Raw genomic sequence first — 17,793 nt, forward strand, 5'->3', positions numbered from 1 at the left:
GTGAGGCATCACCTGATCTTTCACAAAATATCTAATTTCATTCATTTAAAAAAAAAGGCTCTTTGTTTCATATCATTCTAAATTTTGTTTCTTACTAAATTCTCACACTGGTAACTATTTTTTCTGGGTCCTAGTTTCTGTCTTGGGAGATCATTAGGAAGAATGCTATTTTAAAACTGTCCTATTACGTATTTACTAATTTGAAAATTTCACACCGAAGGAAAGCAAGAAACTGAAGCTGTACTCTTTGGCCTAGTGACCACGATCAGTTCCATCTCTGTAGTTTCACAAGAAAGGTATATGTGGAGCAGTAGTCAGATGATTGGCAGAGTGGTTGGGTTAGGTCTGAACAGTACAAGAATCACTGCCACACTCCAGTGAACATTACAAAATATAATACTTCATGTGAGCACCATAAAAATACATACTTCTCTTGTGCTCCTTTCTTGTTACTGCTAATAACTAAAATACTTATGTGTAGAGGAGAGTTTTCTCTGTAATCAGTCTGCTCATATTGCCTGATTAGTAGTGGTTTGACACACACATTCATGGCAATGAATTTTAATGTCACAAATATAGACTGTGTCTTTCACAGAGCTTCTGTAGCAGAAAGCAGAGTTGGTTTTTATATAACTGATTGGATTTTTTTTTAATAAAAGCAAACCCAAGAGTAGTTCCAGAACCAGGTTCCATTTTATCTGAATCCCCAAAATCTGTGGGAGGCTTAAGTTTCAAATATTTCTAATTTGAGCAATTATCCCAGAAACTGTGTATTTAAAAAAAAAATTGTACATGAAAACCAAATACTGCACCAGAGTTTTTCATTGCCCTTCATGTTAGTCAATCCTTTACACTAGGGCTAAGTAGGTATAAAATGCTACAAAATCAGAATGCTTTCATTTTACTCACTTTTGCACTAGTGTAAATGATTACACATGGTGTAGGGCACCAGAGATTCAGTTCTTTCCCTCCCGCCCCCCATAGATCTATTTTGAAGTTGGCAGGAATGTAGCAGTGGTGATATTCTTTGCTTACATCTCCTCCTACTTTGAGTAACTTTTTTGTGCTTTTCTCCTCTAGTGTAAGGAATACCACTGGTACTTGTGGTGCAATGAGAGGGAAAAAATAAACACACTTTCCTCTCAATTCTTGGTGTCATTCACAACAATTAATAGAAATGCTCTTCCAGATGAAAGTTATGCATGGGGCAGTTGTTCCAGTGCTCATAATATGTGCTGTGATCAACTCATTTCCACATGGGAACTCCAAAACAGCAGCAGAAGGCCTTATCTGAATAGCCTAGCAACCATAGTAGAGCATGGAGGGATGCTTTCAAAGTGTCAAATAATAAGCACTTCTTTGCATTCCTGCAATGTAGGGACTCCAGAATGACCACACTGCCCCTTTAAGCAAGGGAGAGGGGGCAGGCATTGTCTGGCTTGCTGAGAGAAAAGGGATCAATGCTTTACGAGTTGTGGGGGGGAAGGGGTCAGAAGTTGTGCAAAGGAGGAGGGTAGTGATGGCAGGGGTTGAAAAGGGGCTCCTATGAATGATATGGCAGGGAGCCCACCCCCCTTTTTTATAGCCGACCTCAACCCTTCTGTGAGGGACTGTGAATGGTAAGGTCCCAGCAATGGGTTGTCTTGGGGACCTGGATGGAAAAAGAGGCAGGATGGTGGAAGCTTCTCTTCCACCCTGGGAGTTATTGAATGATAACCTGCGCTGTACACTTGTCTGCCATATAGTCCCAGGCATCTAATAATAAAGTTGTGTCCAGATTAAAACTATATCAGCTGTCTCCTGTCCTCCTTTAGCTCAATAGCAACAGCAACACTTAACTGATCAACCTGTAAACCAGAAACAGCAGTGCTACTTTCATTAATTAGCACATTATAGCTGGCCTAGAACTACCACTGGCTGTTGGAGCTTTCTCTCATTTCATTGTTTATTCCTGTTACTTAAACAGTTGGAGTAGCCAGTGGCACCACCATGACTTCTGCCTTCCTACATCCTCAGAGCATTAACAAAGGAGCTGGTATCCTCATTGTCTTAGTTGACCTTTGTTCCCCTTGCCACCATCTCTGTCCCTTTCCACGCTGGTTTTCGGCATCCACTGTTAATGAAAGTAAGAAAGCAAAAGCCTCCAGTCATGAAGTTGCCTATAATTAAGATAAAGGAAATTCTCATTGCTCTGTTGCATTCTAATTACTGGGTTATAGGCAGAGACTGCAACAGCCCCACTAATCAGTTAATTAAAGAAGAATCTCCTTGGTTCCCCCTAATGTCAATGATACTATTATTAGCTGATCTGAGAAGATTTTTACCACCATCCCATCCCCTCTTGACAGGCTGTCATATGCTATTGCTGTTGCATTAAAACTCATAATTTATTTTGTTTAGGAAATTATGGAGAAAGTGGAATGGAAGCCTTCAAAGAGCTGGCTGCCCAAGAAGGCCTGTGCATCGCTCACTCAGACAAGATCTACAGCAATGCTGGGGAAAAGAGCTTTGATCGGTTGCTGCGGAAGCTCCGTGAAAGGTTACCCAAGGCCAGGGTTGTGGTTTGTTTCTGTGAGGGAATGACAGTGAGGGGGATCCTCATAGCCATGAGACGCCTTGGAGTGCTTGGGGAGTTTCTGCTAATTGGAAGGTAAGTCTTTGACTCTCATTTCATTGTTCCCTCATGAGGATGCCAGCCCTCCATGCATGGACTGTGTTACTCTGGTTGCCGGTTACCGATATACCTTAATAATGAGTTAAGAGGTGAAAACATGGCAGAACTGGACCCACGAAGGGAGTGTAAAGATGTATTTTGGATACTAGACTAGTAAATCAGTATAACTTTGGATAGGTTTTTTTTATGTAAATGCTCATGTGTTTACGTTTTATAGATTCGGACAACTTGATTGAGTATCTCGGGGAATGAGGGAATTTATTTATGTATGAAACTTAAAAACCTTAGCTGGGAGTGCTGTGTGCACTCGGAATAAAGGCAAGATGATGTGACTATGAAGTGAGATGTGCAGAGAAATATACTGTCCATTTTAACAATGAACGAGACATTGTTCTCTACCCTTTCTAAAATTACAAAATGATTTTGATTTATGGGAAAGAATTTTCTTATCCTTAAAAGGAAGACCTGGCACTCCTAGTTACATACCTTTATGCTGAGTCTTGGGTCAACATCCCAGGACACTGATTTTATTTTGTTTTTTTAAAACATAGTTTATTTATGATGAGATAACTTACCCATTATAGTATGTGTGCATGTTTCATAGATTTTTTTCCTCAGGGTAACAGCTTGAACATATGTATATGATATTAATGTCATATAGGTATAAGGCAGATGCAGTTCATTAGTTTTGAAGTCAGAGGTGGTCTCCACTGGTTCCACATTGTGTGCCTGTGTATTGTAGGTCTTGCATTGAAATCTGATCCTTTATTAGGCTTGCTCACATGAGGTTTGTCCAAGTTCTCCATTGTGGGTTGTGATGGTTTTTAGTAGATCCTACAGTTAATTACATTCCCCAAAATGTAGCTTATTACAAATAAAGTATCCTGACACACTTTGGTAGAATGCCTCATCTTTCCTCCAAAATCCTCTCCATTTTCTCTTTTCTGTGTCACTGTTCATTGAATCAGATTTAGAAATCACAATGGTATCTTCTGACCATCTAGTTGGACCTACTGTGTAACACAGGCCATAGAAATTCCCCAAAATTCCTAGAGCAGATCTCTTAGACAAATGTCAAGTCTTGATTTAATAATTGCCAGTGATGGAGAATCCATCACATCCACTGGTAAATTATGCCAATGGTTAGTGACTCACTTTTAAAAAGTTGTCTTATTTCCAGTCTGAGTTATCTAGCTTCAACTTCCAGCTATTGGATTGTGTTATACTTTTTTCTGCTAGACTGAAGAGCTGATTATCAATATTTGTTCCCCACATAGGTAGCTATAGGCTGGACTAAGTCACTTAACCTTCTCTTTGTTGAGCTAAACAGATTGAGCTCCTTAGGTCTATCACTATAAGGCATGTTTTCTAATCCTTTATTCACTCTCATGACTCTTTGAACCCCCTCCAATTTTTCAACATCCTTCTTGAATTGTGGATACCAGAATAGAACACAGTATTCCAGCAGTGGTCACACCACTGCCACATACAGAGGTAAAATAACCTCTCTACCCTACTCAAGATTCTCCTGCTTGTGTCCAGAATTCTGTCAGCACTTTTGGCCACAGTGTGACACTGGGAGCTCATCTTCAGCTGATTATCAATCAAAAACCCAAAATCTTTTTCAGTCACTGCTTCCTGAGATAGTCTTCCATCCTGTAACTATGGCCTACATTCTTTGTTTTTAGCCATATTAAAACACATGTAGTTTGCTTGACAACATCACCATCCTTCCTGTCACTAGGGCCCATCAGTTAATAACCATCTCTGACTTACTCTCCCTTATGAAAATACTCATTCAGGCCCTCTTCAGCTCCTGTCTTGACTACTGCAGCCTCCTCATGGTCTGGCCTTTCTGACACATTCCTTGCCTTGCTCAGGTCTGTTCAAAACATGGCTGCTAAGGTCATCTACCTTGTCTGTCACTCTGAACATGTCCTCCTTTTGGAATCTCACCATTAACTCCCTGTTTTCAACCACATCAAGTTTAAGCTTCTGTTGCTTGCCTTCAAGCCCTTTCACAACACTGCCTTTTCTCCACCATTCCTTTTCAATCATAGAATGCTTTTGCTTGTTTTCTTGTGGGTGAGCTCTTTGGAGGAGGGGTTGCATGTTCGTGTGTGTGTAGACAGGGCCTACCATGTTGTGGATGCTACCAGAATAAAAATAAAATAGTACTAAAAGTGATATGTCTAAGAACTGTACTTATAGTTTATTGTACCTCATTTCACATGGCTTGTATTTTCATAGCATATAATAAAATGATGTTTCAGATTGTCACACATGGTACTTAAGCTTTGTTTTACAGATACAATGCAGTGAATTGAATCATCTAAATTTAACAAATGGCTTTGTGTGATACTATCTCTAGCATTTCAGTAACCGTTGTTGCAGCTTTAGACTATTCTCTACTCTGTTCATGTACTGCATCTTGTTGACACATAACAGCTGTTATAACTGTCTAGTTTTAATATCTTTTGTCATATTTCATATATTACTGATATGAAGCCTTTTAATTTTGTTTTAGATCAGAACTTCTACCAGGTAGAATTAAGACCTCATCCTTATGAAGGTGTCTGACTATGAAACACTTTCCTCTGTGACATTATAAGAAGTTTTATCAGAATTTCTCAACTGTTTTTGTTTAGTAAATTGGAGTTCATTGGAATCATAGTGTGTTTTCATCCAGTTTTAGTACTTTGTGGGTTTTTTGTTTTTTTTTGTTTTTTGTGTTGGGGTTTTTTTTTCTATATTCCATAAGCTTTGAGTGGGTTTTATTTAAAAAAAAAAAAAGCTGATGGGGTTGATCTTCCAATAAAACAGACCAGTGATAACTTTACTTAGAGCCTGGATTGTGCCAGGCAGCTGGCTGAAGTAAGAAATATTATAGGGCTCACAACATGCCTCATAAGCACTTACAAAGCTGTAAGAAAATACATTTCTGTGGATTGTCCTAATTAAGTGATAAAAAAATGGCAGATCAGCACTAAGCAGCAAACCATTATTCACAATTAAGTTGCAGTGATACTGTTGTGCTATAAATTTGGGCAGTTTAACATAAACGGGAACAGAATCACACATCAACATTGCTCTGACATGGTATTGGGTGGCTTACCTTTTAAGAGGCAACTTTAATTGAGAGGAATGGGAGTGAATGTAAATATCAGAATCTTTGCAGTGCTAAGCTAAATGAAGCCTTTAATTTATCCACAGGGGCAAGTGCATTGTCAGCCATACAGTGCAAACCTCATAACTCTATCATGACTCACTATACAAAAAAAAACTTTTAAGAGATACCTAGTCTTTTTGTGATACTACCTCTAGCAGTTCAGTTAACCCGTTTTGCAGCTTTAGACTATTATCTCCTCTGATGTACTACATCTTGTTGCCACATAGCAGGTGTTTAAAAATGTTTAATTTTAATGTCTTTTGTCATCTCCTCTCCCGTTTTGTCTTCAGCTTCACTCTTAAACAGAATGGACTGTCAGAAACAGTTTCTCTTTTAATAAACCAAATTTAAAGTATGAGAAACGTGGCATTGGGCCAAACTTGGCTTTCAGTTATACTGATGTAAATCAGGAATAACTCCTTTGACTTCTTGGGATTTACACAGGATTTACACTTTTGCAAATGAGAGCCAAGTCTGGTCCATCATAAGTGTTACAATAAATTACTTGGTGCCTGTCTGGGGAGGGAAAGGTTCTCTTAGTGAATTGGGCATAGCCCCACCGGTGCCTAGTTATTGGGCCCTAGGTAATGGATTTGGGCTCGGTCTGGCAGTTCAGTTGGGTGAGCAGGATCACATGATAATAGCCCACATGTGAGAGATCTGAAGGGAGAAAGTTTTTGAGGAAGAACTGTTGAGTCCAGGAAAGGGCTGAAGTAATGGGAGAGGAGAAAATTTTTTTTTCCAAGTTGACATTTGAACTGTGATATTCAGACCCCAGCCAGGAGTGGTGTTGATGGATAAGTGGCCTGGTTGCAATTTGAGAAACTGAAGGGAAAACTAAAGCAGGTAGAGTGTCCAACCTATGACCTTGTTATATTGCCTTGTCTGAAATATTGTTCATGCTTCTGCATACCTTACTATGAAAAACAGATTACAGAGCTGGAGAAGGTAAATGATAGGCAACCAAAACAAGATAGGGATTTGATGAAAGTAGCAATTTAAAATTTTACAGTAACTACACTTTATTCAAAAGGAGCAGATTAATAGAGAGCTTATTAATATAGCCTACTTTGTTCATTTCAGGACCTCATTCTTTTCTGTTCTAATCATTTTAAGTATGGTAAAGGGCATAGTACTAAAGAAATTCAAGTGGCATTTTTTTAACATTAGTTACAATGTGGGATTAATTAAGGTAGCAAGAGAAGCAACTAATAAACCCATTTAATATACATATAAAACTCCTTGGGTCACAAAGTGCTTTGAAAATAAGACCTTATGAGAATCTTGCAAAGTAGGTGAGTATCTTACATATTTTGTAGAGTGGTCAATTGAGGCACAGAGCTCAAGAGACTAGCCAAACTAATGCAAAGTCTTTGCAGGTAATGCGCTGCCAGTGAAAGTCTGGGTTTAGAAGCAAAAAGTCCTACTTCCGAGCCCCATGATTTCACCACTAGAAATCATTGCCTCCCCAGAGAAGAGGAAAGTTAGATGACTATTTGGAGGTGAAAATGTTGTTCAGTAATGGAAATGTTTCCTAATTTCCTCCTATTCTAAGTGGCCTATCTGTATATTGGGGGAATATTGGTGAGCGTATTGGTATTTAAGGATGGGTAAGTGTTTGCTGTGTATGTTTTGAGGTGCAGTGCTTTGTAACTTGACATACAGGTTATGAAATGTCTAGTTGACTTGGTATTCTACTCTTTTACACGTGTCTCTTACATCTCTGTTCAGTAGTACAGATTTTAGGTCAGGACTCACATCACTATCAACTTCACATGTTGTAGGATCCCATCCCCCAGTGGTTGTTACATAGCTGTGACTTTAAGTGTTGTTAGAATGGACTCTCCAAGAAACTGGATACCCTGCACCAGAGCCACCCAGAGGATTCAGGGGGCCTGGGGCAAATCAGGGGAGCTGCAGCACTTGTACTCACCCTGAGTCTTCAGCAGCATTTTGGTGGTGGAGGGCCCTTCAATCGCTCTGCGTCTTCGGCAGCACTGAAGGGCCCCCCACTGCCAAAATGCTGCCGAAGAGCTGGAGCGACTGAAGGGCCCCCCGCTGCTGAAATGCCACTGAAAGACCTGGACAGCTGCCAGGCCGGGGCTCGCAGGGCCCCTGTGGGGTCCGGGGCCTGGGGCAAATTGCCCCGCTTGCCCCCCCCCCAGGTGGCCCTGCCCTGCACTGAGGATAGGACTGGAATCCTCCGACTCCCTGAATGCTAATCTTGGCTCAATCACACATCAAATCATTGACGCTGTACAAGCCATTTATCCTCTCAGCATCTTTCTTGATTCTAAAATGGAGGTACTTAGTTCTATTACCCAGAGGTGTTGGAGGCATGTGTGAATGAATGAATGTTTGTGCAGTGCTTTAAACATGCAACTTGTTATGAGTGTTGGGTTTTTATGACAAATTTTTTTTTACTTTGAGTAGTTCAAGGGGGAAAATGGTATTTCTTTTAAGGTGCTGTACCAGGCAAAATAGCAAAGTTGAGGTGTGTGTGGTACCCTCACTTCACTACGTTTTCATAAGCAACACAGCATCAAGGCTAGTTCTTGTTACTGTTCACCATAAACTTTGCACATTCTTTCTTGATTATCAAATCAATGAGTCCCAATCAGAAAGAAGTTCTCCCCCCACCCCTCAAGCTTCAGTGAAATGTCTCATATCTGTGACCAAGTAAAACTTCAGGCAGAGGATAGGAAACGGGTTTTGGTGGATGGCATCAGCTGTGAAAATGGCCACTAAACTTCAATCAGACACTGATACCCTGAAATTTGTAGTTTCAAGAGATCAAACTAGACTAATATTGAATGCTAGAGACCCCACTAGCTACTTTATTGAACAATTCCAGCAACTGATACCTTGGACCCCCTCCAGTATTGCTTCAAGACAAGGCATGGAAATAAGATTGCACTGATGGAGGAATTCCCTATAGTGGTAGAATGAGACAAGACAGGCTGATCTTATCTTGCTTAATCTGTTACCCATTTTAGACACCATCGACCACAAAGTGCTGCTGATCTGGCAACATGACCTAGCAGGAGACATTAGAATTTCATTAATTTGACTTCACTCATTTCTTCCCAGCTGGTCTTGGAATTATCCATCCCTCCCCCATATTGGGTCCCAGGAAGCAGACGGGCACAAGCCTGCCCACTGTAAAGGACTGTCCCCCAGCCTGTGGGGAGGATCCACAAAGTCCAGGAACTCAAATAATTATGGGGGACAACCAAAAATGTAACAGGGACAGGTGTGAAGGTCAAAGGGTCAAACAAAGGGAACCTGAAGGGGACATGGATCAGAGAACCCCAGACAGTGCCCACTGCTCCTCAGAGGTATCAAGGGAATCATGATGGGCAGCTTCTCCTGCCCAAGAGCTTTAAGGGCCTCATACTGAAACTCCTGCTGGTCATCATCTAGATGTCACCCTTAGGTCATACTGAGATGACAAGGGCTGCATTGCCAAGAACATAACGTGAAGCTCTATGTATCTTTTTCAGTCAGCTCTGCCTCTATGCTGTCACAGATACCCATGTGCATGAAGGCAATTGCAACTTGAATGAACAACTGGCTCAAACTGAAGAACAAAGTCTACTACTTGCTCTACCTCACCCTAGACCAGGCATTCACAAAAGGGCTGCACCTTGCACATATGATGGCCTTTCTCCTAAATGAAACCAGCTGAAGGCAATTTGCTGCTGCTTCCCAACCTGCACTGATTCCTGTCCACCTCTGAATCTACTGTAAGACTGTAACCTTGCAAGTTAGCCCAGAACAAGTGGGAGGTAGATATTTCTCAACAGCAGCCCTTAGGCTCACAAACATCCACTCAAAGAAGATTAAGAGCCCTACCCTCACATTCATGTTACACTTGTTACCAAAGCACATAATAAAGAAGAGGAGCAGAAAACCCTTCATCACTGTGCTCCAAGTAGCAGTCCTGACTAAACCAAGGTCAGGACACAGGAGTAACTCCTCACAATTGGAGTAGGACAGAGATCTGATTGCTCTCTCGAGGTCTCAGTGAAGTTTTTATACTTCTGTGGCTTTGGTTGTTGCCTGCTTTTTCAGAGGTATTGAGCACAACAGCTCCCTGTTGAATTCAGAAACACTGACAAAACAACACTTCAGGAACAGGTTAGCCGTTTCATTCATCACTTCTGTAGTGGACTGAATGGGGGAAACAACATTAACATGAGCAGCAGTAGCCATGCTTTAAGTAGCAAGGTAGTTTTAAGAACTAAAGAACTACAGCATCCTCAGAGGCAGATTGTGTTAATCCAAACTTCTATAATGTCATGTCCTGGCTTTCATGGGGGAAGTAAAGAATTAGATGATTAAGTAACAGTGGTTGGAAAACATGGAACAAACCTAGAAGAGGCAGGGCCAAGGGCAGCAGGGCTGGTAAATAGGGAGGATATTGATTGTAGGTGGCGAAGTTTATTTGTCAGACATTGTTTAGAATAGAGGAGTGGTTCATCTGCCATCATCAAGACCCCACTTACACAGCATGACTAGTGGAGAGTCTGCCACTGTTTCTCTGAGGTTACTGGAGAAACTCTGTACTTCGCCCCTTTGTGCAGTGTACTTGGATCCAAAGAGATTCAGGTAAGCCTCTGCACCTGGGGTAGGGACTTAGTCAAAGTTAACCTCCAAATCTGTTGAACTCTAATAACATCTAGAGAAAGATATGACTTTGGCAGACAGGGAAAGTATTTGAAATAAGATAGGACCAGCCATACTATTCAGATCCATATTTTGAAAAACCATGAAGATGGCAGTTTTTGGTTCCAGTGCTAACTTTAACATTAAGAGCCAGAACCTCAACTGGTGTAATCAGCATGGGTTCACAGATGTGAGGTATGTCTACACTTGAATTTTTAGTCAATTCTAGCACATGCTAGCTATCACAAGAAGACACACATGTCTGTACCATGACACAGGAGTTTTATTAGCATGCCACAAATGGTACAGTAAAAATGGAAAAAGGTTCAAAATATCAAGTAGGGAGATAAAGAAATGTATAAATTCCCCACTCTTCCCCACAAAAAAAAAAAGTCAAGAGGGCTTAAGTAGGCATCAAACATGTTTGGCATTCAGTAGCTTTCAAGTCACAGTACGTCTCCAATAGCTGGTGATGGGACACTAGATAGGAAGGGGCTCTGAGTTATTTCAGAAAATTCTTACCAGGTTCTGTCTGGGTTTTGCCCACGTGCTCAGGGTCTAATGAGCACGTATTTGGGGGTCAGGAAGGAGTTTTCCCCCAGGTCAGAATGGCCGAGACCTTGGGCAGTTTCACCTTTTTCTTGCAGCATGGGGCATGGGGTCACTTGCAGGTTTAAACTAGTGTAAGCGGTGGATCTTCTGTGATTCGAGTCTTTAAATCATGATTTGAGGACTTGAGTAACTCGCTAGAGGTTATGTTGCCCATTACAGGAGTGAGTGGGGTGAGGTTCCTGTGACTGTATTTGCAGAGGTCAGACTAGATGAATCATGATGGCCCTTTCTGGCCTTAAAATCTATGACGCCTCTGGCCTGGTCTACACTGGGGGTGGAAATCGATCTAAGTTAGGCAAATTGACTATGTGAATAACGTAGTTGAAGTCGACATACTTGGATCTACTTACCATGGTGTCTTCCACGGCAGCAAGTCGATGGGTGATGCTCTTCTGTCGACTCTGCCTGTGCCTCTCACACCGAGTGGAGTCGATGGGAGAGTTCTCGCGGTCATGTTATATTGCATCTAGACTAGACACAATGTATCTATCGCTGCCCGTCGATCCAGCGGTAATGTAGACAGCCCTCTGAGTATGGTGTCTAAAAAGGCCTGATGGATTGGCACCAGATTAAGCAGTCAATCAGGAGTGTGCAGCATCCTCAACTGCACCTCAGCCACATAAAGGACCATTCCTGAGTCCCAAGGTGTGGTCCCTCTATCACACCCTCTCCAAACCTTGCATCTGAAAACAATTGAGCTTGCACCAGAATTAGCGTGGGGGCTAGAAGCTCGGCAGTCTCTCACCAGCTGAGTAGTGTGGAAGGAGTTTCCTTACAAAGGGAGCAGCTTGTTCCCACTCTGCTCACCATAATGTAAACAACATCTGCCATGGAGATGGCCAGGAACGTAGGCCATACTGCTGCTTTGATGAGTCACTTACCACAACTGCCACTTTTCAAAGATATGGCATTTCTGGATTTTTGTCAAGGAGGGTCCTTTGCTGCAATATAATGGCCTGATGTTTGGAGTTGGGATGTAGAAAGGACTGTAACCTACTCCGTGTCTGTTGGTCTCATAGTCCCCTGTTTGTTATAATGTGAGCCAATTGCACATCAGTTAATTGTGTGTTGGGAGAGTTTACTGTGCTTCCACGTGGTTATTCTCCAGCTGAATAGCAGAAACCTGAAATAGCGTTGGTGCATTGGCTCCCCAAGTTGAACCTGCAAACTTATTTAAAAGGCAGTTCTGCTCTTAATCTTCTGAGCTACCATGTTGTGGTGTTCGTATAGTAAAGTGTGGTGAGCTAGAGTTCTCCTAGATATACTAGTTTGAGTCATATCATAGATTCGTATAATCATAGAATATCAGGGCTTGAAAGGGGACCCTCAGGCATAATGCCAGTTCTCCATTTGAGCAGATGTTTGAGCAATGCTGCTATGTTCTCATTGTACACATTGTGATTTACCTTCTGAGGGAAACAAAGTAGTAACAGCAGAATGAATCTAGATTCCAGTTACAGTGGTACTGGAGTAGTAATCCACTGGGTTTCTTCACTTTCCATTCTTTAGTTCAGTGTCAAGGGGCTGTCAGCTGCAGAGCACTCTGTAATAGAGAGGTCTCATGGCCTCTCATGGGGTGGACATGTGGTCTCCAAGAAAATCATTCCTTGCCAGTAGTCTGACACTGTAATTAACAATCTTCATGAATATGTGGCACAGCCATTGATGTTAAAACTGATATTAATGATGTGGAGGCTCTATCAACTTCTTTGTCTCATTGTGATGTGGCAAGAATCAGTCCATTTAAAGCGTGAATGTTTGTTGAAGCCTGGGAACACCCCACCCTCTATAACACCTCAACATCCATCCCACACTAGGAACCTCAAGAGACATCACACTTCATGGAGCTACAAACATTTGAACAAAAATGATTGGGTCTTACAGCCTTGGTTCCTGTAAGTGATATAGGATTAAACATGACAAAGAACAAATTTCTGTCCTTATACTGAATGTATTAACACATGTCGGAACATTACTAAAAATTTTTATATATCTCTCCTCCCCCCCCCACACACTTTTTTAGTCATGTTCCAACATGTGTTAATACATTGATGGAAGTGACTTGACTACATTGCATGCATAATGAAGATAAATGCTCAGTGGGGTGTTATTCATCTTCATTATGCATGCAATGTAGTCAAGTCACTTCCATAGTACCATGGTGGTGAACATGGTGGGTTTTTTTCTTTTCCTTTTTTTAAAAGACTGTCAAGTACAGCTTAGGCCTTTGTGTTGCCTGATCTATTGATTGTGTATTAGTTATGTTGATTACTTAAGAATTCTCACTTAACACTCTGAGGTTTGATAGGTTCTCATCCCAAGATGAGGCACGGTATTATTAGAGTTGTGAACCCTGACATGCATGGCTGTAACACAATTACAGAAGGCTTTTCCTAAGTTTGCTAACTTTATAACTTGAGTAAGTTTTATTAACCAACAATCCAAGCAAAAAAGATAAAAATAACACAGAATGGCCATCTGAGCATCCATGTACTCAAACCATTCCTTGCAGAACAACTTGAAGTATTTGGTTTTTTTCCTCATCTGTCTCATCATCTTCATCACCATCACTAGTGGTTGTCATCCTAGCATCTCCCAAGAATTACATCCCCAAGGCACACAGGTTAGGATGCAACTTTTATAATGTGTTGCCATGCCTAAGGCGAATTCAGTAGGGGTTTCATCTCCTCTGCCATTGCATTTCCTCACGTTATTGATGTTGGGTGCCATTCTCTCATAGATTACTAGTCTGTTTACCTCAATATTATTAGCACGTATGTCAGTTATTTACCAGGGTATTCTTGTTGAAGGAACATCAGCAGATGTCCAAAATTAAAATATCCTAAGCTGCTATAACATAGCATCTTGTGGTTATCTGTCAGCAGTTCACTTATCACAACATTCTGTCTTGTGCTATTGGGTCATGGCTAGCTTATGATCTAGGGTCAGTTTTGGTGAGATGCTCATGCTAAGCTTTTGGGGCCTTTTAGGGTGACCAAATGTCCTGTTTTTAAAGGGACAGTCCCATAATTAAACCCTCCTGCAGGTGTCTGACTTCTTTTTTTAAAAAGGGTCAAATTGTCCCATATTTTGTGTCTATTCCCCTCCCCATCAGTACTAGTGGGTCCTGATGCTGACCAGATTCCTTCTCACCAGCCGTCTACCCACCAGTGGTGAGTGGTCCTGTGGCCGATGATGGGGGTGGGTGTGCAAAGCTGGTGGCAGGGCGAAGATGCAATGCGTGGGGCCAGCCGCTCTCCCAGCTGATCCATCAGCCCAGCCCACAGCTGTGCTGGCTCTCAGCCAGCATGGCCCTGTCCCATTTCTAGCTGCATGCTGCTAGCTGCAGTGGCTGGGGAGTGCGGGTAGGCGCCACGCAGCGGCCAATTACATGTCGCCCCCACTGCCCAGTCATCGGCCCTTTACGTACTCCCCCCTCGCACTGTCCTCTCTCTGCTTCTCTTTCGCCACCCCTCTGCCAGCCCTGCTGCTCCTCCATATCCCCCCCCGGCTGGGCGCATCCTGCTCCCAGTGCTGTGTGGAGGACCAGCCCCTGGTTAGAGCGCTCAGCTCACCAACAGTATGGCTGGCAGGCTCCTTCCTTCCCCCATTGCCTCTGGTTGGGCTGTCACCCTGGGAAAGCCAAAGAACCCTCTGGCCTGGGGCTCTGGCTGGGAGGGGCTGAGCCCTGCATGTGCCAAAGCCCCGCACAGCGCTGGCATGGGGAAGCCTCTCTGCACCTCAGCTAAGTTCTGGAGTGATGGATGGGGGGAAGTGATTTCCAGCCTGTTCATGCCCTGAAACTGCAGGCTTCACAGGATCCCCCAGGACAAGGGCTTAGCACCTTCTTTACCTTCCTTTCTGGGTCCTGCCCCCAGGCAGCACGGGGCTCCTCCATGCCCTAACCACCCTCCCCTGCTGAGTCCCCTCTCTGGCCAGGTTTGCTGAAGCCTCTGCTGTCAGGTTCCCTGAGCCTTGGTGCACAATGCATCATTAGGGCTTAACCCAGCTGTCTCCTGCTACAGTGCAGGCAGGAAGGAGTTATGTTAGTGGCCAGCAGTAGCCTGGATGCGTTGTCTGCCTTTTGACACTGTGCAGACAGGAAGACACAAGCTGCTTCCAGCCACACCGTGGGTATGGGGGAACTGAGCTCTGAAAAGACATGCGCCAGGTCATCCCTCCCCCTCCCCCCATGTGGCTGGAATCAGCTCCCATCCCTTCGCTCCCACCCAGTGTTAAAAGGCTGCTGCTGGCCACATTCTGGTGTGAACCCTGACAAATCTGGGGGGAGGGGGCAAGTGACCCTGTGTGGGTGGGCCCCCCAGGTGTTGCCTTGGAAAGACATCGTACCAAGGACCAGGAGAGGCAGGTCTGTCACGGAGGCCCAGCCAGGCATGGTGGGTGGAGAGCCTGGGCAGGAAGGGTTGGGTCGGTGGGTCACACCCATCCCAGCAGGGCAGAGGTGGAGTGCGGGTGAGGTCATGGGGCTGAGTGGGGGTTGAGCACCACTGGGGAAAGGAGGAAGCCAGTGCCTGTGCCGGCCACTGTTAGAGATAGGATATTTGGTTAGATGGATTGGTCTGACCCAGTACAACCATTCTTGTATGATACCGGTGGTGGTTCTGAAAAATGAATGAGGTTCTATGGAAGACATGATGCTTTAAAACTGGCTTAATGGAAAAGAGATGCCGTTCTTCAGGGAGAAGAGGTCCAGGTCTGTGCAATGATATCCAACAAAATGTTGTTCCTTGTTCTCTATTCCAGAAATGTATTTATATTTAAACTTGCCACTGAAATAAATGCAGCAGAGCTCAATAACTGCATGCTTTCTGTGAGCATTTGAATTGCCTGATATCAGACAGTACTGTATGTAGTTAACTTACACCTATTATCACAACCACGTTTCTCATGTCTGCCTGGCTTCTGTAGAAAACAGCAGCTGAGACTATTGCTCCTGAGCTAGAAGAATATGCTGTATTCTTGTGTCAATGAATCACAGTGAGTGCTGCTTCAGGCATCTTTACATAATTGATTAGAGACTGGACATTTGGCAGAGCTGTCCTTGTATGGGGATTTTCAGCCTTACATCTTCAAGGGGATTAAATAAGGCCCTTATCCCATGAATTGTGGATACTTAGTGGTGATATTTTAGAACTCAAATAGAAATGTTAACTTGGCTCTAGAGAGACAAAGTGAGTGAGGTAATATATTTTATTGGACTAACTTCTGTTAGAGAGAGAGAGAGAGAGAGATACACTTTTGTGCTTGTACTGAGCTCTTCTTAAGGTCTGTAAGTGTGAAAGCTTGTCTCTCTAACCAACTGAAGTTGGTCCTGTTCTAGTCTATTAAGAGATGAGCAAACTTTCCTGGAAAATAAAAGGCATCTTAAACTCAAACTGGTTAATTTTAAAACAGACCAACAGAGCAACCTTTTTATAAAATGTACATGAAAGTGAATTCTATCTAGTATTGCACCACATGAACATTTTTCCAGCGAGCAGGAGCAGAACCACATCATCATGGACTTGCTCCATGTGTCCAACAGTTTGGTGTAATGGAGAGATGAGAAGGACTTACCATCATCAAATGCATAAAGGCAGCCTACAGTTCCAGCAACATGCAGCAAAGTGGTTCCTAGAGTGTCTCCAGTGAGACACATGGCACTGGGATACTGCCTCTGAAATATTAGTGCTAACATTGCATACCAAAAAGGGGCACTGTGGATGCAGGTATATGCCTGTACGCAGTGTACGCTAATGCCCAGCAAGGCATATGTGGTTACTCAGAGTGGGTACAGGGTACTTGCTCTAGCAGTACATGGACGTGTAACTGTCTCCACTAATAAGTGTAGATATACCCTTACAATGTCTTTTAATCACTATGAATCAGTTTGGATTGGTGCCATAGGATTCTGCATCTCAATTAGAGATGGACAAGAAAATGTTTATCCTATCGTATGAATTTTTTTTAAGATTTTGAGAATTTTCTTGATCCAAATTGGGATGAAAAGTCAATCTCAAATTTTTCTGGGACAAAAATGTGAACAAAATTTATTTGGTTCGGGACAGTTGAAATGTTTTGATAACTTTGAAACTTTTCATATATGTTTCAACCATTTTTATTTAATTTTTTTTTACTGTAATTAACTTAGAGTTTGAAATCAAAAGTTATCTTGAACCAGAAAGCTGTAATTTTTTGTCTAGAAATAGTCAAAACAAAATGCCATGACAACGTCAAAACTTTGTCTCAATATTTTGGAAAAACTGTGAAAACAATCAGTTTCTGCCAAATGTTTTAGGTGTTTGATTGATTAGCATTTTCCAAAAAAGATTTAATTCCTGACCCACTCTAATCCCACCCCTAGTTTCTGAATACATTAGATGCATTCCACTTCAGTCATCTATCATCTGCATTTTGTTCATCTCCTAAAAAGGAGGCAACCTAAAGGGAAAGTTTGTTTAGAACTCTTGAAATCCATTACTGCCTCATTACTGACCTGCCACTTATTTCAGATGGCTTTAAATAGTGTTCATTATTCATTGCAAGTTCTTTGATTTATAGGTATTTCTCACCTTTGTGATTTGGTTATGTCTGTATGGGAGCATGCTTAAATTTCTTCCAGTTGGTATGCATACTTCCACCTTTTCATGTTCTCTGGATGTATAAATAT

At 42.4% G+C, this 17,793-nt stretch overlaps 1 protein-coding gene across 4 annotated transcripts in view; it reads left to right on the forward strand.

Moving 5' to 3' along the window:
• The window catches only part of GRM1 (glutamate metabotropic receptor 1), a 295,440-nt gene that overhangs the window by 55,826 nt on the left and 221,821 nt on the right, over window positions 1-17,793 (forward strand). For all 4 annotated transcript variants that reach the window (XM_030556515.1, XM_030556517.1, XM_030556518.1 and 1 more), the window contains exon 3: window positions 2,401-2,650. In XM_030556515.1, the coding sequence (XP_030412375.1) occupies window positions 2,401-2,650 (250 nt within the window). The remainder of the gene's footprint in view (window positions 1-2,400; window positions 2,651-17,793) is intronic.

Source organism: Gopherus evgoodei, chromosome 3 (assembly GCF_007399415.2).
Source record: "Gopherus evgoodei ecotype Sinaloan lineage chromosome 3, rGopEvg1_v1.p, whole genome shotgun sequence".
NCBI classification, from domain to species: Eukaryota; Metazoa; Chordata; order Testudines; family Testudinidae; genus Gopherus; species Gopherus evgoodei.